General features: G+C 31.6%; 1 protein-coding gene across 1 annotated transcript; it reads left to right on the plus strand.

Annotated features, from left to right (window-relative positions):
- The first annotated feature begins 4074 nt into the window (after positions 1-4074).
- On the plus strand, positions 4075-16109 carry LOC101493067 (TMV resistance protein N-like). The gene is made up of 5 exons (XM_004513607.4): positions 4075-4541; positions 11603-12701; positions 12811-13086; positions 13215-14018; positions 14114-16109. Exons 1-5 carry the CDS (start codon positions 4075-4077, stop codon positions 15965-15967), a joined length of 4500 nt encoding a protein of 1499 aa, XP_004513664.1. The 3' UTR covers positions 15968-16109.
- The last annotated feature ends 8166 nt before the right edge of the window (positions 16110-24275 follow it).

Consider the following 24275-nt stretch of genomic DNA (forward strand, 5'->3'; position numbering starts at 1 on the left):
ACGATTTACTAGAGTGTCACCTATCACATGCCTTACATTGTTTTCTATAGTGCAATCGGTCACAAATCAACACAACTAGAGTGCAATCTCTCATAGATCAGCACGACGTGATAATCCCTGCAAGGATAAGATGAATCAACTAATCACATGGCATCATCTCGTGGCCCATCACGGTCACCACTATCACCATGGCCCTATCGCGGTCACCATGTACTATGAAATGCATGAGCATACTCTAACTCTATCCACAACAATCATTAAGTAAATGAAGATATTAAAAGATTCCCCATTTTTAATACTCATTTAACTCTAATGATTTTCAAAGTCCACACAGAGCATACTCAAACATTTATTTTTCCACCACACACATCATATTTAATCCACAATTTACATTAAACCTGATCAATTCAAAATCCACACCAAGTTTAATCATCAATCACCACAAATTTCCACAAAATTCAAACATAACTCATGCCAAACTAATTTTCACAAAACACACCTCAAACACATCAAATTTCATTTCCTCAATAACAACATAAATGAATGAAATTATTTTTCTACAAAACACTCGTCAATATCTCCAAAACCAAACTCCAAAATTTCACCCACAAAAGCATTTAATTCATTTTCCCCAAATCTACACTTCAAACCAACACATTTATTTCCACCCAATCACAAATAAGTCCCCAAATGCAAACTAAAAGTTTGGAAGGAGCCCTTACCTCCTTTATAGCTTTTCCAACTGATTACGGTACCGCGATTTGTTTCGGTAAAACTTTGCTCGCGTCGTCGCTTCCAAAGTTAGCTCAGTAGCACCGTAACATGGAGATGAGCAACTTTTCCTTCTATCACTTCTTGAGACAAAGCTTAGATCTAGGAGGAAAGTGAAGGTTTGTGTTTGACGGTTTTGAAAACACCAACACCGTTTTTCTCCGTTTTTTAATCAAAGGAGAAGAATGAAGCTGAGAAATCCTTGTCTTCTCACCCACCATGCCTTGGGTTCCTTTTCTTGAAACAAAATAGATCAAACGAAAAGAAAAGATGGAGGTAGCGCGATGTAGGGAGAGGAAGAAGACGTTCTCTTTTCTTTTCCTTTTCTTTCTCCTGTTTTCTTTCTTTTGTTTTTCTTTCCTTTCTTTTCCTCTCTTTTTCCCTCCAAGTATATATATATATATATATATATATATATATATATATTATAACTTAACAAATATCTAAAAATATCTAGATATTTATCAAAATTACTATTTCACCCATAATTACTATTTCAGTAACTCGAGATATTTTTAACAAAACTGTTCATAATTAAATTCTTCGTAATATAAATAAATTATTCTTCGACAAAAGATTCACCGTACTTAATCTAATTTATTTATCGACGAATAATTTTAATTGGAGTATCAAAAGATACTTTTGGGTATTAAACTCACAAAATATCAATATCTTGGCTAAAAAGCCTTAGAGTTTAATACCTAAATACACCAAAATACATAAATTAGAATTTAAAACTATGGGTCTTACATTCTCTTCCCTTTCTTCCATAATTCCTCCTTCTTCCTTTTATTCGTTGATTTTAATCAAATTTTTTATGAAGTAACTTGAACAACCTTATCTCCTAACTTGCAAGATAACTTCTCATTTCCTTCTTTCCCACAATGTTGAGTTTCAAATTTTGTCTTTCATTTAATAATGTGTTGTTTTTTATAGACATTAGTATTGAGAAAAATTGCAGTTGTTTTTGGTACATTGTTTTGCTTAGATATGGATTTTTGTTTTTTTGGATGCATACAGATTTTTCTGGGTTCATACTTGGTTTTTCTGCTTCTGGTTAATAATATAAACATTATTGGTTAATGAAGTACAATAGGTGGTTAATGACTTATTTTTGTCTAAAAATTAGGGTTGTATGATAAGATTGTGCTAATTTATTTATGTTGTTGTTCAGGTTGGAAGTAATACATCATTCTTGGATCTTTTGTCACAATTCAACACAACTATGTGATAAAATGTATATGTTTTTTTTAATCAATTTTGCCACTTTTTTATATGACACTTTGTTGCAACAAATAGTCAAGTAAATGGATTGTATGATAATCATATACGCGGTTTATCACTTTTGTCACTTTTTTGTCATTAATGAATTTGAACATAATGTTTGGTCATTCTTATCAGAAAAAAATATAAATTTGGTCAATGGCTTTAAGAAACATGGTTAATGTTGTGAACAAATTGGTTAATGGATTTGAACTGAATGTTTAGTCATTCTTATCAAACAAAATATAAATATGGTCAATGGCTTTAAGAAACATGGTTAATGTTGTGAACAACTTGGTTAATAAATTTGAACTGAAGACTTGGGCATTCTAATCAAACAAGATATAAATATGATTAATGACTTAAAACAATATGGTTAATTCCTTGCACAACTTGGTTAATGGATTTGAACAGAAAGTTTGGTCATTCTAATCAAACAATATAAATATGGTTAATGGTTTTAAGAAACATGGTTAATATTGTGCACAATTTGGTTAATGATTTCGAACTGAAAATTTGGGCATTCTAATCAAACAAGATATAAACCTGATTAATGACTTAAAACAACATGGTTAATTCCTTGCACAACTTAGTTAATGGATTTGAACAAAAAGTTCATAAAAACAGAAAGAAAGAAACTCAAAATTTCATACATATTTGTTCATAAAAGAAAGAAAGAAAGTTCATACATATTTGTTCATAAAAACAGAAAGAAAGAAAATAACAGACAAAAAGTATAGTTCAAACGCCACCAACTACATCACTATAGAGAACCTCCCACAAACTCAAAATATGCCCATAACACACTTATTGTGTCTTCTTCTTCTTCTTTTCATCCGGATTCACAAACGGACTTTGATTGACTACACTTTTAACTCGTTTCCTTGGTTTATCTTTCATTCTCGTAATTATGTTTGACGTTGTCATGTTTTAAAGCATCAAAACTGTAGAAAAATAAATACCAAAATATTAACATTTAAATAAAATAGCTCATTTATGATACTAAATTTGTCTAAATTGAAATAATAGACATAAATATACTAGAATATCCAGCATTTAAGCATATAAAGAAAAATCATTATGTCTAAAATATAAAGCAATAAAACAATCAATCTGGTCAAAAATAGAAACCCTAAAAACAAAAAATAGAAACCCTAAAAACCAAAAATTCTACATCAGCTTAAATTAAAGCGAAGAAGCTAAAAATAGAAATCCTAAAAACCAAAAACCCTAAACGAAGAAGCAAAAATAGAAACCTTAAATTAATAACTAAAAACCCTACACTGAAGGAAAAAAACAATCATACAAAAGTAAAATATAGCCATTGAATCTCGTGCAAGCACATGTTATTACTTTAGTTAAGAATTTAAAAGTGTGTTTGAGAGTTAAATTTTAGAAGGTATAAGTAAAAGAAAAAAAAATAAACTTTAGAAGATTAAATCATCATTTTGATTATATTTAAAAAAAAACATGTTAAATAATATGTAGAATATTGATATAAATATTAAACACGACATTGACACATTAAAAAAAATTAATTAAATATAATCATATACTTCGACATGAGAATTAAAAAACATTACATAATCACTAAATAATATACTTCGACATGAGAATTAAAAAACATTACATAATCACTAAATAATATGGAGACATGTTTGATAGACACAGAAGAAGGAATGGGTGATTTTAAATTTTAAAAGTCAACTTAAATAAAGATAGCAGCATAATAAATGATAAGCAAATGGAGAGCAATCAAAAAGACCAATTCAACTATTTTCTATTCTCCCCTCGTCACTTCCAATACCATTTCATACCTGTCACAGTTTTAGTCTTTACTTAATAGCAGCGAGCCTATAAAAAGAGTCATGCTTGTAACCTCTCATGAATTATTGAGTTGAAGAAAACAAATAGAGATTCAAGACTCTTTACCTTTGTTCTTGATCTAGTTGTTGTGAATTTTGTGTTATTATATCCACTAATAATTCCTTCATACTATAAATACTCAGACACAAACAAAAAAAAGCCACAAACTAATCAATGTCGAATCACGACAATTTCACACACGATGTTTTTCTGAGTTTCAGAGGCGCAACTCGCTACAACTTCACCGGTAATCTCTATAAGGCTCTTGTGAATCACAGAATCAATGTTTTCAGAGACGATGAAAACCTCAAAATCGGGGACGAAATCGAACCTTCTCTTCTACAAGCAATAGAAGCTTCTAGAGTCTCGATTGTTGTGCTGTGTCAAGACTATGCTTCTTCAACTTGGTGCCTTGACGAACTTGTTAAGATCGTTGACGGTTATGAAAAGAAAGGAAAATCAGTTTATGTTGTATTTTATAAGGTGGAACCTTCTGATGTTAGGCATCAGAGAAATAGTTATGAAATTGATATGATGAAACATGAAGAGAGATTTGGAAAGCAATCAGAGAAGGTTAAAGAATGGAAGTCGGCTTTGAACAGAGTATGTGCTCTTAGTGGACTGCATTACAAGGGCGACATGTAAGTTCCCAACCTCATTTATTAGATATATTCAAATTTCAAAGGATTACTTTTTATTTTTAAATCAACTATTGAAATTTTATTGATTTTTTTTTTAGGACAAATTATTGAATGTTTTGAAAATGGATTAAAATTGTGATGGAAATATTGCACATGTTTGGAAAAGGCCCATTTCAATCATATTGAGCATACAAACGTGCCCATATTCCAAACATATACTTGGAATAAAATTATCATATATTTTGTCTTAATTTCGTTTTTGATGAGATAAAAAACATGATAAATTAATCATGAATCTTATTATTTCCTCCTTTCTAGTTAGAATTTGTATGCTAAATATTAATTGTGTTTGAAACTAATAGAATAGGATAAGAAATTAATTTATTGATTTAATTTTATAAAGTATATATAGTTTAAAATATTAAAAAATTGAAATTTAAAAAAGAATTTCATATTAAATTAAATTTTTAAATATTTCAAAATATATATACTCTTATCACAAGGATAATTTTGTAATTTACATAATCTAAAAAAAATTAAAATTTTATTAAAATTAAAAAAATTTATAAATAAAATTATCATAAAAAGTTATAAAAAATGAATATTAATTTATCTAATATATATATAATAGAATTATTTAGTTACTCATAATTATTTTTTAAAAAAGTTGAAATTATTTATTTAGTAGTCAATAAATTTTAAAAAAAGTTATTTAAAATTACGTAATTATGTTAATTTATTATGATAATTTGTTAATTTAATTTTAGTATTTTTTGTTAATTTATAAAATTTTAAAATATTACAAGTTATTATGGAAAAAAAGATATGTAATTATTTCACAAGTATAATTTTGTTATTTTATTATGATACAATAAAAAAATATGTTATAATGTTTGTTATTATTTGTGCGTCAAACACATGATAAGAAACTACCTTTGTCCCATTATATAAGATCATCCTGAGATTTTTCTTTGTCCCAATTTATAATCTCCTATCATATTTCAACTGTATTAATTAAGTTACATATTTTTATACGATATGTAATAAATACTATAACAAAAGCATAACTAATTCTCTCTTCTAAAAGGTAAATTTGTATAACAATACATATTGTCAACAAATTTAATACTAAAATCAACTTTATTAATTCTCTTGATTTTTTCAATGGATTTTTATATATTGAGACTAGGGGTGGGAATAGGTCAGGTCAGACTAGTCTTTGAAAGGTCTGAGCGTGACCTACGATTAATTTTTTAGGCCTAAGTCTGGCCTACGGTTTTTCCGGTCTAGTATGGCCTTTTTAAAAGCATGGTCTGACCTAGAAGTCTATTTAAAAGTCTTATTCACATTAAAACATTTAAATGTTATATTTTATATTTTTTTTTAAATAGGCTAAACTATGCTTTTATATAAAAGGGAAACTAATAAAATTATAATCAAATATAATAAAATAATAATTAACAAGTTTGCCATGCAACAACTTTCTAAGAAAACAAAAAAATAAAATGAATCCATAATTAGTCCCTATACACATATCAAGCAACATGCTCTATCGATACCAATTTACATGATGCTCTACTCATACCACATGATGCTCTCCACATACCTATATATATATATATATATATATATATATATTAAACAAAATATAATTTTTCTAACAAAATGATTTTAAAAAAAATCTGAAACAAATATCCTTTAAATCATAAAATATAATTTTTAGTTTCAAAGAATTTTTTTTTTTTGAAACAAATGCACCCATTATTACCTCTCAAACAAATATGGAACGACTATTGAGTGATGCCTAATTGAACGTCTACCGAATATAGAACGACTACCAAATATGAAATCGCTACCGAATAGGAACGACTACTGAATATGGAATGACTACTGAATGATTGCCTAATTGATAGACTTTAAAATAGGAAATAATATTATTAATATAATAATAAAAAATAACATTAATAAATAATATAGGCCGGTCTGTCAAGTCTAATAGGCTTTTTATAAGACTTAGTCTGACCTTTTAAATAAAGAAAGTTGGCTTTTGTATCCCCCAATTAACCTTATACACCCCAATTTATTAAAAACCCAAAATTATCCTTAAAATTATTTCAAAATCTCACCCCCTCAACTAAACTTCCGATACGTAAAATTTTCCCATTAAAATCCGGTACACAAAAATCCACTACCGAAAATTTCGTATTTCAAATTTCGGGCAACACAATTATGTTACCGGAAATTTCGCCACCAAATTTCCGGTAAAGTATTTATAATACCGGAAATTTATGCTATGAAATTTCCGGTATTACATTTACCTTACCGGAAATTTCAAATTTTTGAAATATCCGGTGGTTACATTCTCCTTACCGGAAATTTCCAATTTTTGAAATATGCGGTAGTTATTCTACTTAACTGGAAATTTTTAAAATCCGGTAAGTTATTTATTTATTTTTGAAATAGGGATTGAAAACACATAACAAGTATGCATAGATTTAACTGAAGCATTCATAACTGGTCAAATATTTGAGTCACGAGAAACTGTCATATCATGGGCAAGAGAGGTCAGCCGACAAAATCGAGTAGCAATTATCATTACTCGCTCTGACGTAGAGATCGGAAAGAGAGAAAGAAAGTCAAAATTAATTATTGGTTGTGATAGAGGTGGAAAATATAAGTTAAATAAAAGTAACACAAGTACTTCAACTAAAAGGTGTGGTTGTTCGTTTAAACTTCGATCGAGACCATTGAAAAATGTTGAAGGATGGATTATTAGTTTAATGTGTGGACTTCACAACCATGAGTTAGTGACTACTTTTGAGAATGGTGCATTTATGAGACGCTTAAAAGAAGAAGATAAGAAACATTTTGACGAGTTGACAAAGTATCACGTTGCACCGAGACACATCTTGTCATCTTTGAGAGATCGAGATAAGAAGAATGTGACTAATATCTATCAAATTTACAAGCGACGAAGCACATACATGAAGAATTTGAAAGGACCTAGAACTGATATGCAACATTTGTTGAAGTTACTTGAAGCTGTTAAGTATGCTTGTTGGAGTAGGACTCATGGAGACTCCAACATTGTGAGGGACGTGTTTTGGACGCACCTAGATTCCATAACTTTGGAACACAGTAAATGAAATTTCTGTAAGGCGTGAAATGGTATGAATGACATGCTGAAGTTCCAAATTATTAAGATAAAAGGTTCATTTGAGATAAGTAAGGGTGACAAAGAGCATATACACAAAAAATCATTCTATGAGAAATTGACTTGGGTTGTATCCAAGAAAGATTTAGCTGATATTGTTCATGAATACAAGAGAGTCAGCTATGTTAGTAACGACAAAGCTGTGTGTTGTTGTATACTTAGAAAGACTCATGGATTATCTTGTGCATGTGAGTTGGCACGATACAAGCTGGAAGGTGTTCCAATTCCATTAGATGATGTCATATACATTGGAGGAAATTAACCATAAATAGTGATCACAAGGAAGAAAAGTTGGCAAATGATTCAGAGTTGGACATTACATCGGAGATGACTATAATTTAGAAAACATGGAAAACACTTAATGTTGCTGGAAGGAGGGCATTAAAAGAGCAAGTTGTGTGAAATAACATATCCAGAGACAACATCAATGTGTGTACCACTGAATTAGATCAAAACAAAAGGTGGTGTAAAGAGGAAAAAAGGCAATAAGCCGAATGAATTTGACGTATATCGTGACCCTTCATACTTTGAGCATGTTGATGCATTTTATTCTGATAATGCAAATACTTAAGTTTCTCAGCAAGCATCCAAACAAGTCTCCCAACAAGCACCTATGACAAGTCAAGTTATAAAATATTTTGATGAGTTTCCTCCTTTAATTCATCCATATACTCAAGACATAGTTAATGTTAAAGCAGATGGAAACTGTGAATATCGTGCTATTGCTGCTTTACTTGGTCATAGTGAATAATACTGAAGCATTGTGCGACGATAGTTGTATACAGAGATTAAGTCCAAACGTGATTTATATGCTGCATTATTCAAGGAACATTTGCAAGAAGTGACAGACTCTTACTTGTAACTGAGTTGGAAAACCAGTCAAACGAGAAGTGGATGAGCATTCCAGATATGGGTTATGTGATAACAACAAAATATAATCTCATTCTTGTTACATTGGCAATAAATTTTTGTTTGAAGTTTTCCTCATTGAGGGGTGCACACAATGGAGACTTGTCACGTGATCGTATTATCAACATGGTTTTGTTAATGAAAGTCATTGGATTCAAGTTAAATTGAAATATGCATGTCTGTTACCTCCACTTGCATGGCATTGGAAGAATCATCGTTGTGATGAGTCTACATCATGGACTGTAGCTTAAGCAGGACGTCTACAACATTGGGATTTATTAGATTTAGAAAATATATCAAATTATATGTCTTTGGCAGATGATTGACACTTTTGATTTATATGTTATTTTCAATTGTAACAAAATTCATTCACATAACTTTAAATCATTTAAATAAATAAGATAAATCAATAATTTTAAATAATAAAGTCTGAATAATAAGTCAATAGAGATAAGTCTGAATAATAAAGTAAAGCAATACAAATAAGTCTGAATAATAAAATAAGATAATAAAAATACAACTATAATACTATTAATAATCTCCTCCTCTACAAATGTGTAAAGCTCTCTCTAATAAGACACATATCTCATCTTTAGGACCACCCATATGTAAATCTAAACTCTACTGTATAAGACCACTCATTTGTTGACACAGTGTACAACAATTAGAAGTATCAAGACCAACATCATGACTAGGACTAGGACCAACATCAGCATCATAACTAGGACCAGCACCAATATCTGCAGCAACGTAAGGGATCATCCGAGGATGAGATATCCTATAGTATCACTGAATGTATCCCTCAACACACTCATGTGGATATGAAGCTGAATGCAATTTAGTACGAAGTGATCGTATAAAGTTACTGTACATACTCCATTCAGCATCAAGATCACGTACAACGAGCATCGATGGTGTAAGAGGGATGTGTTGAGTATACTCAAATTTCCGTATGCAGCTCTCTGGTAAATACGATATCATCTTGGAACACCAATGAATGTACCCTGTAAAACAATGCCACATACTGAAATTGTGTCATAGAGTTCTCATCGTAATTTGGCGTCCAGATAATATCAGTATCTCTCAAAGCATCCAACTTTGCTCTGTAGTATGCAGCGTTTCCAGATGTTTGCTCATCCATGGAGTTGAAGATATAGGCTCATCCATATCCCGTTTACAAATGACAAAGAAATGCTCATAAATCCATGTTTATAAATAATTAAAAAAATACAAATAATTAATTAAGTATCTTATCAAATAACAATATAATAAGTATAAAAAATACAATAGTACCTGAAATAGGGATAAGTATCCTCCAATCTGCTTCCTTGCAGGCAGTGTACCATCTCTAAGATAGTCATATAAAACAACATGCACAGCTGGTCCCCATGTCCATTTACCACAAGTATCAAGGATTTAAAAAGAAACAAATGTTTTGCAAATACAAGGGTAAAACTTTTATCATCTAGAATGGTACACCCTACCAAATCGAAGTAGGTATCCCTCGTTTCATACTCGTATCATCCTTCACGAAGTTGCGTAAAAAATACAACTTTTAGTTACAGCTTCATCATGATCAACTCCCAATAATTCAACAGCAACAACAATATGGTGCTCATAATCCTTAAGGACAGAAAGATCGTAAGGACCTCCAGGAAATATAGGTTCTTCTTGCTAGTGATGATGCTCGTGTTCAAATTGGTGATGTTGATCCTGTTCATCATCAAACACATGATCTTGTTTATTATCAAACAAATGATCTTGCTGGTGCTGTTGATCCTATTCTTTATCAAACGCAAGATCTTGCTCAAACTCATGCTGAATATTATAGTCATGTGCCTGCATTTCTTCGTTCTTCTTTCTTCTTTTCTCAACTGCAACTCTCCTATTTGATCGTGTAGGAAGTCGAACTCGAGAATGTTTAATGTCTATTTTTGCTCCTCACTAAAAAAATAAAATGAAAAAAAAAAAAAAACTGTTCCGGAAATTTCAGCGACGAATGAAATTTCCGGTTAACATCCCAGAAATTTGAAATTTTCGGTGAATATCCTAGAAATTTGAAATTTTCGGTATTGAAAATAAATACCGAATATTCAAATTTCCGGGTGGAACTTCCAGAAATTTCAAAAATGGGGGGGTGGGGGTATAGGATTAAATGGAGGTACAAAAGTCAATTTTCTTAAACATATAGACTTTAAAAATAGCATGAGCCTAACTTTTTTATTAAATAGGTCAGGTCAGACCATAAGTAGGCCATACCATAGGCCCTGATGGACGGCCTAGCCTATTCTGATCCCTAATTGAGACAAAGGTAGTAAATTTTAATAATGTTATCTTATTTGTTATCATTTGTGCGTCAAACACATCATAAAATAAATGTTTATATTATTCATCTCATATTCTATCATTATTTAGCTCTATATTGTATTTTGTGTCTATCGTATCACGACCACCAAACGGACCCTTAGTGTTCAATGGTGAAAGATCCTTCTTATAGTTCCATGTTTCAAGATTTGAAAAGAGTTTCGAGAGAGTAAGGTCCCATTCACTTTTATGTAATCATTTTCTAATTTTATTTTTTTAAGATTGTTGAATTAGACAATTCTATGTATTTTAAAAAACAACGAAAGTATCTAAAGAATTATTTTAGAAAATACATCATCTCTAACTAACATTTCATTTTATCCTGGTCACAATAACTCACTTTCGAGGTCTTCCATCAAATTAAAATCAACATTCATTTTAGAAACTTAGAACAAAACAGAGTTAGTTATTCCGTTAAGTTGAATTGTTGAACATATATATCGGATAAATAACTTGTAAATTGTCATCTTTCTGATATTCTTTTTTCTAAGTTGAGTCATTTATTTATTATTTATAATCATTTTCTCCTTACTCACTTTTAATTTCTCATTATTCATATTGTATTTCTATGTAGCTATGAATATGAGTTTATAGAGAATATTGTTAGAGACATCTCAGCTAAGCTACCTCCCACGCCTTTACAAATAATCAAACATGAAGTCGGACTCGACTCTCGTTTTGAACAGGTGAAATCTATTATTGATATTGATTCTGATGATGTTTTCATGTTTGGAATTCATGGAGCTGGTGGAATAGGAAAAACCACATTAGCCTTGTATATATATAACAAGATAAGTATTCGATTTGAAGCTGCAAGTTTTCTTTATAATATTAGAGAAAAATCAAATCAAAGCACTATGGGCCTGGAGGATCTACAAATGAGACTTCTGAATGACATGGGTGTGGGGACACAAACCATGATGGGAAGCACGTTTAGAGGATGCTCTGAAATAAAACGCAAGCTTTCCCACAAAAGAGTTCTTCTGATACTAGATGATATTGATTCAGTAAAACAATTGCAATCACTAGCGGGAGGACATGATTGGTTTGGTTCGGGTAGCATAATCATTGTAACAACAAGAGATACCGAAGTTCTTCATAAGCATGATATTAAAATCAAAAGATATAAACTCGAAGAGCTAAATTATATTGAATCCGTTGAACTCTTTTGTCGGTATGCATTTAATATGAGCACACCTGCAGAAGGATTTGAAAATGTCTCTTCTTGTGCAATAAGTTATGCAAAGGGTATTCCATTGGCTTTAAGTGTAATAGGATCTAATTTGAATGGTAAGAGCATAGAGGAATGTAATATTTTACTGCAGAAATATAGAAAGGTTCCAAATGCTGATATTCAAGGTGCATTAGAAATAAGCTACAAATGCCTATCTGACTTTGACAAGAAAATTTTCCTGGACATTGCTTGTTTTTTCAAAGGGGAAAGATGGGATTATGTTAAAAGGATACTAGAGGCTTGTGATTTCTACCCAGTTATAAGCGTATTTTTGAGTAAATGTCTCATAACTATTGATGAAAATGGTTGTTTAGAAATGCATGATCTAATACAAGACATGGGTAGAGAGATTGTTCGGAAGAAATCGAAATCAAACCCCGGTGAACGCAGTAGGTTATGGTATCACAAAGAAGTTCTTGACGTGCTTAAAGGAGATTTGGTAAGAATTATGTCATTTTTACTTTCTTAAGATTTACTTTTATGTTTTTGAACTTTCACAAATATATTTAATCTTTATTCTCTTTGTTTTTTTTATGTATTTTCTATAGGGAAGCACTACAATTGAAGGAATAATGCTTCATCCTCCAAAACAAGAAAAAGTAGATCATTGGGCTTATACTGCCTTTGAGAAGATGAAAAACCTCAGAATTTTGATTGTTAGGAATACATTGTTTTCATCAGGACCTAGTTTTTTGCCGAATAGTTTACGGGTGCTGGATTGGAAGAGCTACCCATCGCATAATTTTCTACCAGATTTTCATCCTTACAGAATTGTTGATTTCAACTTACCTCATAGCTCAATCATATTGAAAAAGCCTTTTCAGGTATGCACATTTGCTTCAACTTACTCTTTTTATTTTTATACGTGGTAAAATTGTCATTATAATCAGTAATATTTAAAAAGGTAACATAATTGACTATTCACTAATGATTTCAATATTTCATTTTGTAGAAATTTGAGGATTTAACATTCATCAATCTCTCCCATAGTCAATCCATAACTCAAATTCCCGATTTGTCTGGAGCTAAAAGCTTAAGAGTGTTAAGAGTTGATGAATGCCATAAACTAGTAAAGTTTGATAAATCCATTGGACTTATGCCTCATCTGGTGTATTTAAGTGCTTCTCGGTGCACTAAGCTAAAGATTTTTGTGCCAACAATGTATTTGCCCTCCCTTCAAGTGATTTCTTTTAACTTGTGCAAAAATTTTGAACACTTCCCACATATAATGCAAAAGATGGATTCGCCATTAAAGATTCACATGAGAAATACTAGTATTAAGGAGTTTCCAGAGTCCATTGGTAACCTTACAGGGCTTGAGTTTATAGACATGTCATTTTGCAAAGGGCTCAAAGATCTATCTAGTAGATTTTTTTTGCTTCCAAAACTTATCACTTTGAAAATTGATGGATGTTGTGAAGTTGGAGAATCATTCCAAAGGTTCAAAGAGGGCCATTTAGTGGAAAACGTGTATCCAAATTTAGAAACACTTCATTTTAGCGAAGCTAATCTATCATTTAAAGACATTCATGCCATTATTGAAAATTTTCCAAAATTGGAAGACTTTAAAATGTCACATAATGGATTTGAAATTCTCCCAAAATGCATTAGAGGATCGTTGCACTTGAAAAATGTTGATGTTAGCTTTTGCAAGAATCTTAGAGAAGTTCCAGAACTTCCATTAAGTATTCAGAAAATAGATGCAACACATTGTCAATCCTTAACTTTAGAGGCATCAAGTCTACTTTGGTCAAAGGTTTGTCTTCTCCCTCCATTATTTTTAAAATGTACAAACTGTCAATCTATATATAGTATGTTGTGCAAACACACTAACAAATTTTGGCAACACAGGTATCACAAGAAATCCAAAGAATACAAGTTGTAATGCCGATGCTAAAAGAGCAGATTCCAGAATGGTTTGACTTTATATCCACCCAAGAGATTCCACTTTTATTGGCTCGTCGGAAGTTTCCCGTTTTTGCTTTAGCATTAGTGTTTCAGGAAGAAAAAAAGGCAGGACATTTTCCTAAATTAAATGATGGTATAGAATTATCGAGCGGAGTCGTTAGCCTCCATTTGTTCATTAATGCCAAAGAAATTTGTGTCAGGGATTGCAATTACTTCTATGTTGGGTCAAATCATGTGCTATTGTGTGACCTACGAGTTTTGTTCAGTGATGAAGAGTGGAAGGACCTTGATGCAAATCTTGGAGATGACTGGAAAGCCATTCAAGTTCAATATGATTCAAGCTTGATTCTGACTAATTGGGGAGTTTATATGTATAAGAAAGAAACAAACATGGATGATATCCAATTCATAAATCCTGATTGCAGTTCCTTTTCCTACACGCCATCATCATTTTTGGTTCCAAAAACATCTCCTGAGCATAAATTTAAATATATGCTGAAAAATATGAGTTCAAGATGCATGTTTAGTGTGTATTTTCAGTTAATAGTAAAAGAAAAAAGACATGTCAACTTTTCAGAAGTGGTTTCTCGGGCTCTGGGGAATTCAAAGGATGACAGTATATGGAAAGCTTCCTCCTCTTCCTTTGGGTTAAGTCTAAAGCAAGACCAAGAAGATTCTATAGAGGATGTGGTTAAGGTATTAGAGATTATAAAAGAGAATCTAGAGTTTGCACCGAAACACATCGTTGATTCATATGCAAAAGTTCTTCCAATTGGACTCAGTTTTGTTGAACTATTATTGAGGGCACAATTAGAATTAGCAAAGGAAAGCTTGGACTTAAAATGTCCTATTGTTCTAGTGTATACTAATAAACGAGGGTATACACACCGACACTTTTGGGGACTTGTGGAGATAAAACTGGGAGATCCACTTTACAAACCAATGTTGAGGAAGATAGACCAAATTTTGTGGGGACATCTGACGAGCAATGGACCCTCGAGCTTTAGACTGAAAAAAACCATTCTTGAATTGAAATGCCAACGTCCAATGGAAGAGGAAACTTCAAGCTCTAGCCCTAACGAATCCTTGGATGAAGGAAACCATAATCCTGAAATTGAAGCGTTTTTGAGGAAGGTAGAACAAGATGTTATGAGCTTGAATAAATCTTATGGGAAAATGGAGGCATCTATTGTTCAAACTGACGAGTCATTTGATGAGTTCATCTACCGAACAGTAATTACTTACGGAAGATTTGCATCACCTTGCAAGTTGAAGATCACAACTTATGGAAAGATAAGGACAGAGGACGATTATTTTCTCATTCCGAGGGCATGTTTTTGGTGTTTGAGCATGTTTCTTTTTGTCCTAATGGCATACCTCTTTATTTCTATAAGACGTGTGTGCCTTTGGTTTTATAGGATACCACTAACACAAAAGATAACAGTGTTGAGTTTGTTATGTAAATTATTGTTCTTTCTTTTTATGGATATTCCTGCCATGTTTTATTTGATCATGATATCTCTCATGATATATAATGGATACAAACTAGGTCAGTGGAAATGGCATGACCTTGTGGGGCTCCGTCGCATTTGGTATGACCTTATGGGGTATATAAGGGACCAAGTTGCAAATAGTGAAAAAATGAGCCAAGGCAAATTGGGTCAACAAAACACTCTAGAGGAATTACAGCAAGGTAAATTGGATATTACAACATTAGATACCGTCGGGGAATTCCTGGAAACTAAGAAAGGACTCAAGAAAAGAATTCAAAGGATTAGGTTGGACGATTTAGACTAAGTTAGAGGATTATGTAATTTATATATAGATTTTTTTTAACTTACTTTTGAAAAATTGTAGGTAATTTATCAATCGTCCAATGATAATTAGCCGCATAAATAAATTTATAAGTCAGTAACCATTAGTTTATGGGTACCACTCACATATTTACTTGTTTGACTAATTTTTATTGGTTGTTGTAAATTACACATAATTTTTCAAAGACAATCTAGACCTCGCCTAAAATATATAGTATGATGATTATCAAAGTTCTCTCATCTTTATTATCAATATGTAAATAAAATTATACATTTTGGATCATTTTGGCAGCTAAAATGCCATTTTCTAGTAGTGAAGGTCCCTGACTGTACATGAAGTACTAACGAAGTGTTTGCAAAGTGCCATTCTTTATGAAATAAAAGTCATTGTGAAGTTTTTATGTTGGTTTTAGATATGTACTATATTGTACATTAAAAATAAAAAATTCCACATTATAAAGGAGGTTTCGAGTTATTCCATATCTATATGTACTATAGTTTGTAGATAGTGAAGATGGAGCTTGAAACAACCATTAAAATTTGCATTGCTAGCACTTGGTTATGAATTTGTATCGGAGTCCTAATTTTTGTTCATCTATTCATATTATCTTTGGGATGATAAATTATCAATCCATTCACTACGCGAAAAATAATATTTACAATGTTTTTTTTAAGTCGTTTACAGTGTTTTTTCAAAAAATTAAGCGCTGTAGTATCTAGCGTCTTAAAAAGATACAACAGTGCTCTTTAAAATAAATAAACGTTGTAATAGGTGCATTCTTATACACATTTTACAATACTTTTACAAAAAAAAAAATGTTGTAATAGGTGCATTCTTATTCTATTTTTATTAAAAAACACTGTAGATGGAATTTTTAAAATAACGCTTGTTTGTATAAATAGATTTTTTATGACATTTTTTTAAGAAAGCGTTGTCTTTTAATTTTTTTTCAAAATCATTTTCATCCAGCAATCAGTTTACAATCAGTTTTCATCCAGCAATCATTTTACAATCAGTTTTCATCCAGCAATCATTTTCATAACAACAGAACTACATAACTTTATAACTTTACATATTGACACAATCGGTTCGCAACAAACTTATAACTTTACATATTGACACAATCAGTTTACAAACAACACATGATATTGACACAATTACATATTTTTTACATTTACATATTCACAAAAATACAAACTATATAACTTTACATATTCACAACAGAACCTTGCAACACAACACATATTTTTTACATTTACATATTCACAACCTTGCAGCATGCCAATTTCCCAGCAAATCAAATAATTTTCATTTCGATTACATACTTACACCAGTCTTCCTTTATTTTAGTTAGATCTCTTTCAGAATATGTTGGACTGAAATTGTCAAAGTATTGTGCGATATAAATAGTTTATTTATGAAAATCAAAATATAATGAAAATACCGTACCGTTTCTGGGATTATAGTTTGATTCATATCAACAATCTCCTTCATGAATCGCAATATATAGTACCCGCAGTCTATGTTGTTAGTTTGACGAAGGCACTATAAAATAAAACATATAAGTCAATAAATATATGTGCATTGATTGTTAATGAAATTTTAAAGGCATATATTTCAAACCTTTATTGGAATCCATGTGATGTTATTTGACTTTTGCTTCGACACTGTAGCACCCCTTTGAGCTCGGAAAACTTGTAAAGCACTATCAAATAAATGTGATTATTATAGCATTAACAATATATATATATATATATATAAGAAATACATGAATATTACTTACGTGTCGAAGATAGTCTTTATATCCGAGTGATTGTTGTAATGATCGTGTAAGGGATCTAAATAGTATATAACTTCAGAGGTCGGATTGATTGCAAACAACACCCAATGTGCCCGACAACAACAAAAACTTGGTTGGAAATTTTGTTTACACAACTAATAAATTAAGATCTCATAAATTAAAAAAGATATAAATAAAGAATATATAATTATCCTGAATTATATGGCGCAAGGAACAACTTATCCTTCTCTTTATTTTCCAATAGGATATCTACAACATATTTCTTTACATTATCTGGATCGAGTTTAAACATTGAAAGCTTATGCGGAGACAAGAATGAAAATCTATCTGACAATTTACGCGTGCACACCAACTTCTCATAAACAAAAACCTTCAATGAAAATGTCAAATTAGATTAATTACCAATAAATTAAATTAATTACCAATAAATACAATTAAAAGTAATTTTTATCTTAAATAAAGTATTTTACCTAATGTATAAGCTGATGACAGTAGCACTCAACTCCTTATAATTGAGAAGTTCGTATATGTGCTCTTTTTCAAGTAGTTCTTCATACTCATCTTCGAAAATAGCTTTTTCCATGCTTATGATACATGAGTCGTTGCTGTCCACATTCGTTTTTGCTTGTATGTCAAGACATGACCCAAATCGAGCAAGGCGTGGATGATTTATTTTAGGAGCAGCAATTGATTTACCCCGATCCGGTTTTTTAATTTTGGCAGCTTTTTTACCCTCCAAATTTTGAAGTTTGCCAGCTTTATTTTTACCACGAACATCCAGCTGTGGTGCGGCTTTATTCTGGCAGGTTTGCTGTGCAGGTGGTTTTGATTGAATCTGAAAAAATGAGGTTAATCAGTTTGTTAGTTAATTGAATCTGAAAAAAAAAATGACAAACCTGCCAGAATAAATGTGACAAACCTTTTCCTTTTCTGGTGACGTGACTGACTCGTTGTGGCGAATCTTCTTGTCATTCACTTTAGACTTTGTATGAATCTAAATAAATGTGAAATTAAAGTTAACAGCGGAAAAAATCAGCAATTAAATATAATCAATCATAATCATATATCGTGCAATTAAATATACATATCAATTAAACATACATTTCAATTAAACATACCTTATCAAGAGCAACAAGATTTTTGGGCCATGCCACGTAACTACCTATTGCTTCTTCCAAATACTTCATATCTCCATCGTTGTCCGGTATAGGCAACGGTGCATTTGGTTCAAAAGCAATCATGGGTGATACTTTGACATGGGAGTGTTGTGCAATACTTCTCCCAAAGTATTGTACAATGTTCCTTTTCCAACCTTGCGATGAGTAGGGGAGGATAAATACAACACACAAGTAGAGATACCCTAAATCAATGGTTAATACATAAGTATGTGAAACAATTAGGTTGAATGAATTTCTTATTTTATTAAGTAATTAATTACCTCGGGAAGACTTTTAAGACCAATGTTGCAACTAGCGTTTTCACTCTCCATTTGTATTTCACATTGGAGCTGATCCGGAAGTTGCTTTTCTTTATTCGTCTTCACCAAGAATGCCACTTGCTCTGCTAGGACTTTAAGCTTCTCTAATACTTCCTCATTAGATGGATTTGGGCGCTTCTCTTGTGAAAAATAGCGAGTTGGAGTTATGCCAAATCTTTTCCCCTCACGCGACCAGAATATTCAGGAACATTAAATACTTTACTGAGTATGTCCCTACAACTAACTTGTTTGTTGTCCTCTTGATTTTCATAACTTTGTTCTAGATTCTCCTAAAATACACTTAAGATTAAATAGATAAGTTCAATATCATTTTTAAAATTCAATATCAAAAAATATTAAAGTGATAATATACTTACACAAAGTTGTATCACTTTTTGAACATTTTCATTATCAACAACTCCATCTTTATTTACACGAGCCTCCTTCCACAAAATATGACGACCCAATGGTTGGTCAGATTGGGTCTCTTGTAGCTATTCATTAAGAAATAAACAAAAGCTATTCGTTAAGATCATAAACAAAATATTAGTTAAAAACTATAGTTTATAATGTACCATATTATATAAAAGTGATGTTTACTTACAATTTTTTGCTCTAAACGTGCATATCTCATACGAGATTTTTTGTATGGATGCGTTGGATTTGTGGCCCTCTCGCGATTTTGCGTATTTATACTCTATATAAAAAAATAACAATCGTTTAAAAATTTAAAATACGCTATGAATATGAATAACAAAACACAAATGCTAATAAATTAATCACTTACCACAAACGCGGGGTCTGCACGTTTAGCTACAAATGTGTTTCATTCGTCATTTGATATATAGTGTTTATATATTTTTGGAGCTTCAACATTCATGTTTCCATCATGATCTCTTAGGTAGCAATTTGACATATGAGATCTAAATCCCCGATGTATTTTTCCGACAACTCTAAGCACGTAAGTTTTTCTCACCTCATCAACATCAAAAGCAGACTGCAAACCAAATAAAGATATAGTTTGAGTAAAGTATTTCAATGGAAAAAATTATAAGTAACAAAAAAGTGGAGTAAAAAAGTTACTTTTATATAATTCCACAGTATATCTTTTGCATCCTTCAAAGCCTTATCTCTCCAATCGTCAATTGTAATTGGGATATTCTGACGAACAACAACACCAATATAACTTACCAACATGGAACTGTTAGGGTCAATTGGCTGGCCATTTTTATTCCATCCCACCTAATAAACTCATATAGTAAGTACATGCTTTCCAAAAAGATAAAAAATAAACAGCAAACAAAGTATAGTATACCTCAAATTTTATGCCATTACTTCTTGCTTTTATGATATTTTGCATAATGGTTGCACCACGTTTAACTTCATTTTCATAAGTCTTAGTATTGATGACTTCCTCATTTTGACGATCCAAAGCCTTGCTAGAATCCATTTATCTACAACAAGTTCAACATGCAGTTCAGTATAACTTCAACAAGTTCAACATGCAATAGTCTAAGTACGTAGCAGTATAAGTTCAACATGCATTTTAGAGACAACAAAAAATTAATAAATACAATACCTGAAGAGTGCGAAGAAATACGTATGGTTCGTAGGGTTACAACTTCGTTTAAGAAGGAATAACGAGAATGCACAGAGATACGAACGGTTCGTAGGACAGAGTAGGGTTCACAGAAATACGTAATAAGGGTTACGTATTTCAATGAGAAGAGGGTTACGTAATAATGTTCGTAGGGATAGTAACAAAGATGGAGATGATTCGCAATAGAGATGGTTGGAAATATGGTTCGTAGGGATAGTAGAGTTTGCAATGAGAAGGACAATGAAGAGGAGGAGGACACTGAAGCGTAGTGAAGTTTACGAAATGAAGAGGAAACTGAAGCGGTTTACTGTTATATATAAAACCCTATTACAACGCTTTTGTGAAAGAGCGCTGTAAAAGACATCCTTATTTTATTTTTTAGAAGCCTATTACATGGCTTTTTTAGAAGCCTTTTAAAGCGTTTTTCCAAAACCGCTGTAAAAGACATGCTTATGTTATTTTTTAAAAGCCTTTTACAGCGCTTTTGCAACAAGCGCTTTAAAAGACCTTTAACATAGTATAAAACAAAGCTTTGTGACCTCCTTATTTTTTTTAAAGGCTTTTATAGCGCTTATTGACAAAAGTGCTGTAAAAGACCTCCTTATTTTATATTTTAAAAGCCTTTTACAACGCTTTTCTAAAAAGCGCTTTAAAAGACCTCTTTAACTTAGTATAAAACAAAGCTTTGTGACCTCCTTATTATTTTTAAAGGCTTTTATAGTGCTTATTGACAAAAGCGCTGTAAAATTACAAGTTTGGATTTTTTTTTTCTTCCAAATAATTAGTTAAATACCTATATATATATATATATATATATCAATGCTAAATTACATGATCAGCTCATATTGGGATGATCAGTTCAAGATAAATTCCCAGTACTCAAACAAAACTTTTTCAAGTTTAATATAAGCTGAAAATCAGTTATGGCAGGTTAAACGTACACTTAAATTACATGAACTTAGTATAAAACACTAAGATCAACTAAATATAAGCAGAAAATCAAATATAGTTCAAGCTAAATACTAAAATGCTCAATTCTGGCAGATCAAACAATTAAATTACATGAAATCAGTTCAGATTACATGACTTATATAAAACAATTAAACACATTAAGATGCCCTTCTTCTTTTCCTGGTGGGATTCATATTTGTTTGTCCATTAACGATACGAAATGACGGATTAATCCAAATTCCCTCATCATGATCATCTCTAAGATATAAACCATCATCAATTGAATCAATTTCATTTGGTTGTGATGTTGCAAAGAAAAGATCATTACCAACATCTTCATCATTATTGTTATCATCACTTATTTTATTGGTCGATAGAACAACAAACCATTTATCATCAGCAGGATAAGTGACATAAAACACTTGTTGAGCTTGCGGTGCTAAAATAAAAGGCTCATCTTTGTATCCCACCCTATTAAAATTGACAAGCAAGAATCCTGACTCATCAATCTGAACACCATTATTATTATCGACCCACTTGCAACCAAATATGGGAACACGAAACATTGTGTAGTCTAACTCCCATATGCCCTCGATAACTCCAAAATATGATAGATTTGCATATATTGGGTTTTTGTCTTTTGCACTTGAGATATGCATCGCTTCAGCTATGAGAGTGACTCCGCTATTTTGCATAGTGGTTTGATCATCTTGCTCTTTGGTATAAAATGTATAGCCTTTAATTACATAACCGGTGTAAGAAAAGATATGTAAACTCGGACCATTTGCTAGCCACCTCAATATTTGGGAAATTGATTCGGGGTCTATATCAAACTTTGAATTTATGTGATTATTTAACCATGTTATAAAACTTCGATTGTGCTCTCGAGTTATCCAATTTTGATTCATATTCATGTTCAAACTAGATAATTGATCCATGTGTATTGTAACATACAGTTGAACCTCATCATCATTGTGCAGAACATACAATTGTGTCTACTCCCATTCTGTCCTTGATATAGTCATTAGTCTCTTCATATATAAGACATGCACATTGACCTTTAATGCTATATCTTGATAAATTACTATATGCTGGAAAATCATTAATAGTGTCGAAAAACATAGCCCTTAAATTGAAACATTCTTTCTTATACCCATCATAAACTTCCACACATGTCTCCCATATATTTTTTAAATCTTCAATTAAAGGAGTCAAGTATACATTGATATCATTCCCCGGTTGTTTGGGAAGAAGCTAACAGAGACAACATCATAAACTTACGCTTCATACATAACCATGGAGGTAGGTTATAAATCAACAAAATCACATGACACATGATGTGTGAGATGCTTTGAAGACCATGTGGATTCATTCCATCAGTAGAAAGTGCAAGTCGTAGATTTCTTGACTCTACCCCGAATTCAAGAACTCGTGATCAATTTTTGCCCATTGTGGAGAATCTGTAGGGTGTCGAAACTTTCCATCTCTAATTCTTTCATCTGCATGTCATGTCAAGTGTTTTGAATCTTCTTCACTGCTATACATGCGCCTAAATCTTGGTATTATAGGAAAATACCACACGACTTTTGCTGGAGTAGATTCTTTCTTCTTATGTCGAGAGACATTGCATTTCGGACACGCCTTTAGTAATTCATATTCATTTCAAAATAAAATGCAATCGTTAGGACACACATGAATCCTTTCGTAACTCATGCCAATAGAGCACAAAATTAGTTTAGCCTCGTAGGTTCAACTGGGAAGTTCATTATCATCTGGCAACATATCTTTTAAGAGTGTTAATAATTCTGCGAAGCTTTTATCAGACCATCCATTACTCGCTTTTAAGTTGTACAACTTTAATATCACCGACAATCTTGTGAATTTAGTACAACCATTATATAATGGTTTCTCTGCATCACTCAACAAACTCTCAAACATTTTAGGACAATCCCAAAGATCTTCTTCAACTGCTTTTGCAATCTCCTCAACTCGGTCCGACTCATATGTATCTGTGTTGAAATCAGTTGAAGCATATGTCGAACCATTCTCAAAATTAATATTTCCTTTTTTTTTTCTCACCATGTCTTATCCAATATGTATAGCTTTAATCAATTCCATGTCATACTAAATGTTCTTCCAATTCATCTTCTCTAACGTGTTTTCCAAAACAACATTTTAAACAAGGACAAACGACTCTATTTAGATCTTTTGCATTCTTCACTACAAACTCAACAAACTCCTTCACTCCATTTTCATACTCTTTTGACAATCGATTGGCAGACATCCAATTCCGGTCCATTTTATATGACCTATATAAATGCAGTTACACAAATAATAAGCTACTGATAACATTATACCAATATATAGCACACATATCTAATATTGGAAAATGGAAACCAAGGTCCAAGTCTGATTTCAAAACAGAACAGATCAACAAATTTAAAAAAAGAATAGATTTTAT

Source organism: Cicer arietinum, chromosome 6 (genome assembly GCF_000331145.2).
Source record: "Cicer arietinum cultivar CDC Frontier isolate Library 1 chromosome 6, Cicar.CDCFrontier_v2.0, whole genome shotgun sequence".
NCBI classification, from domain to species: domain Eukaryota; kingdom Viridiplantae; phylum Streptophyta; class Magnoliopsida; order Fabales; family Fabaceae; genus Cicer; species Cicer arietinum.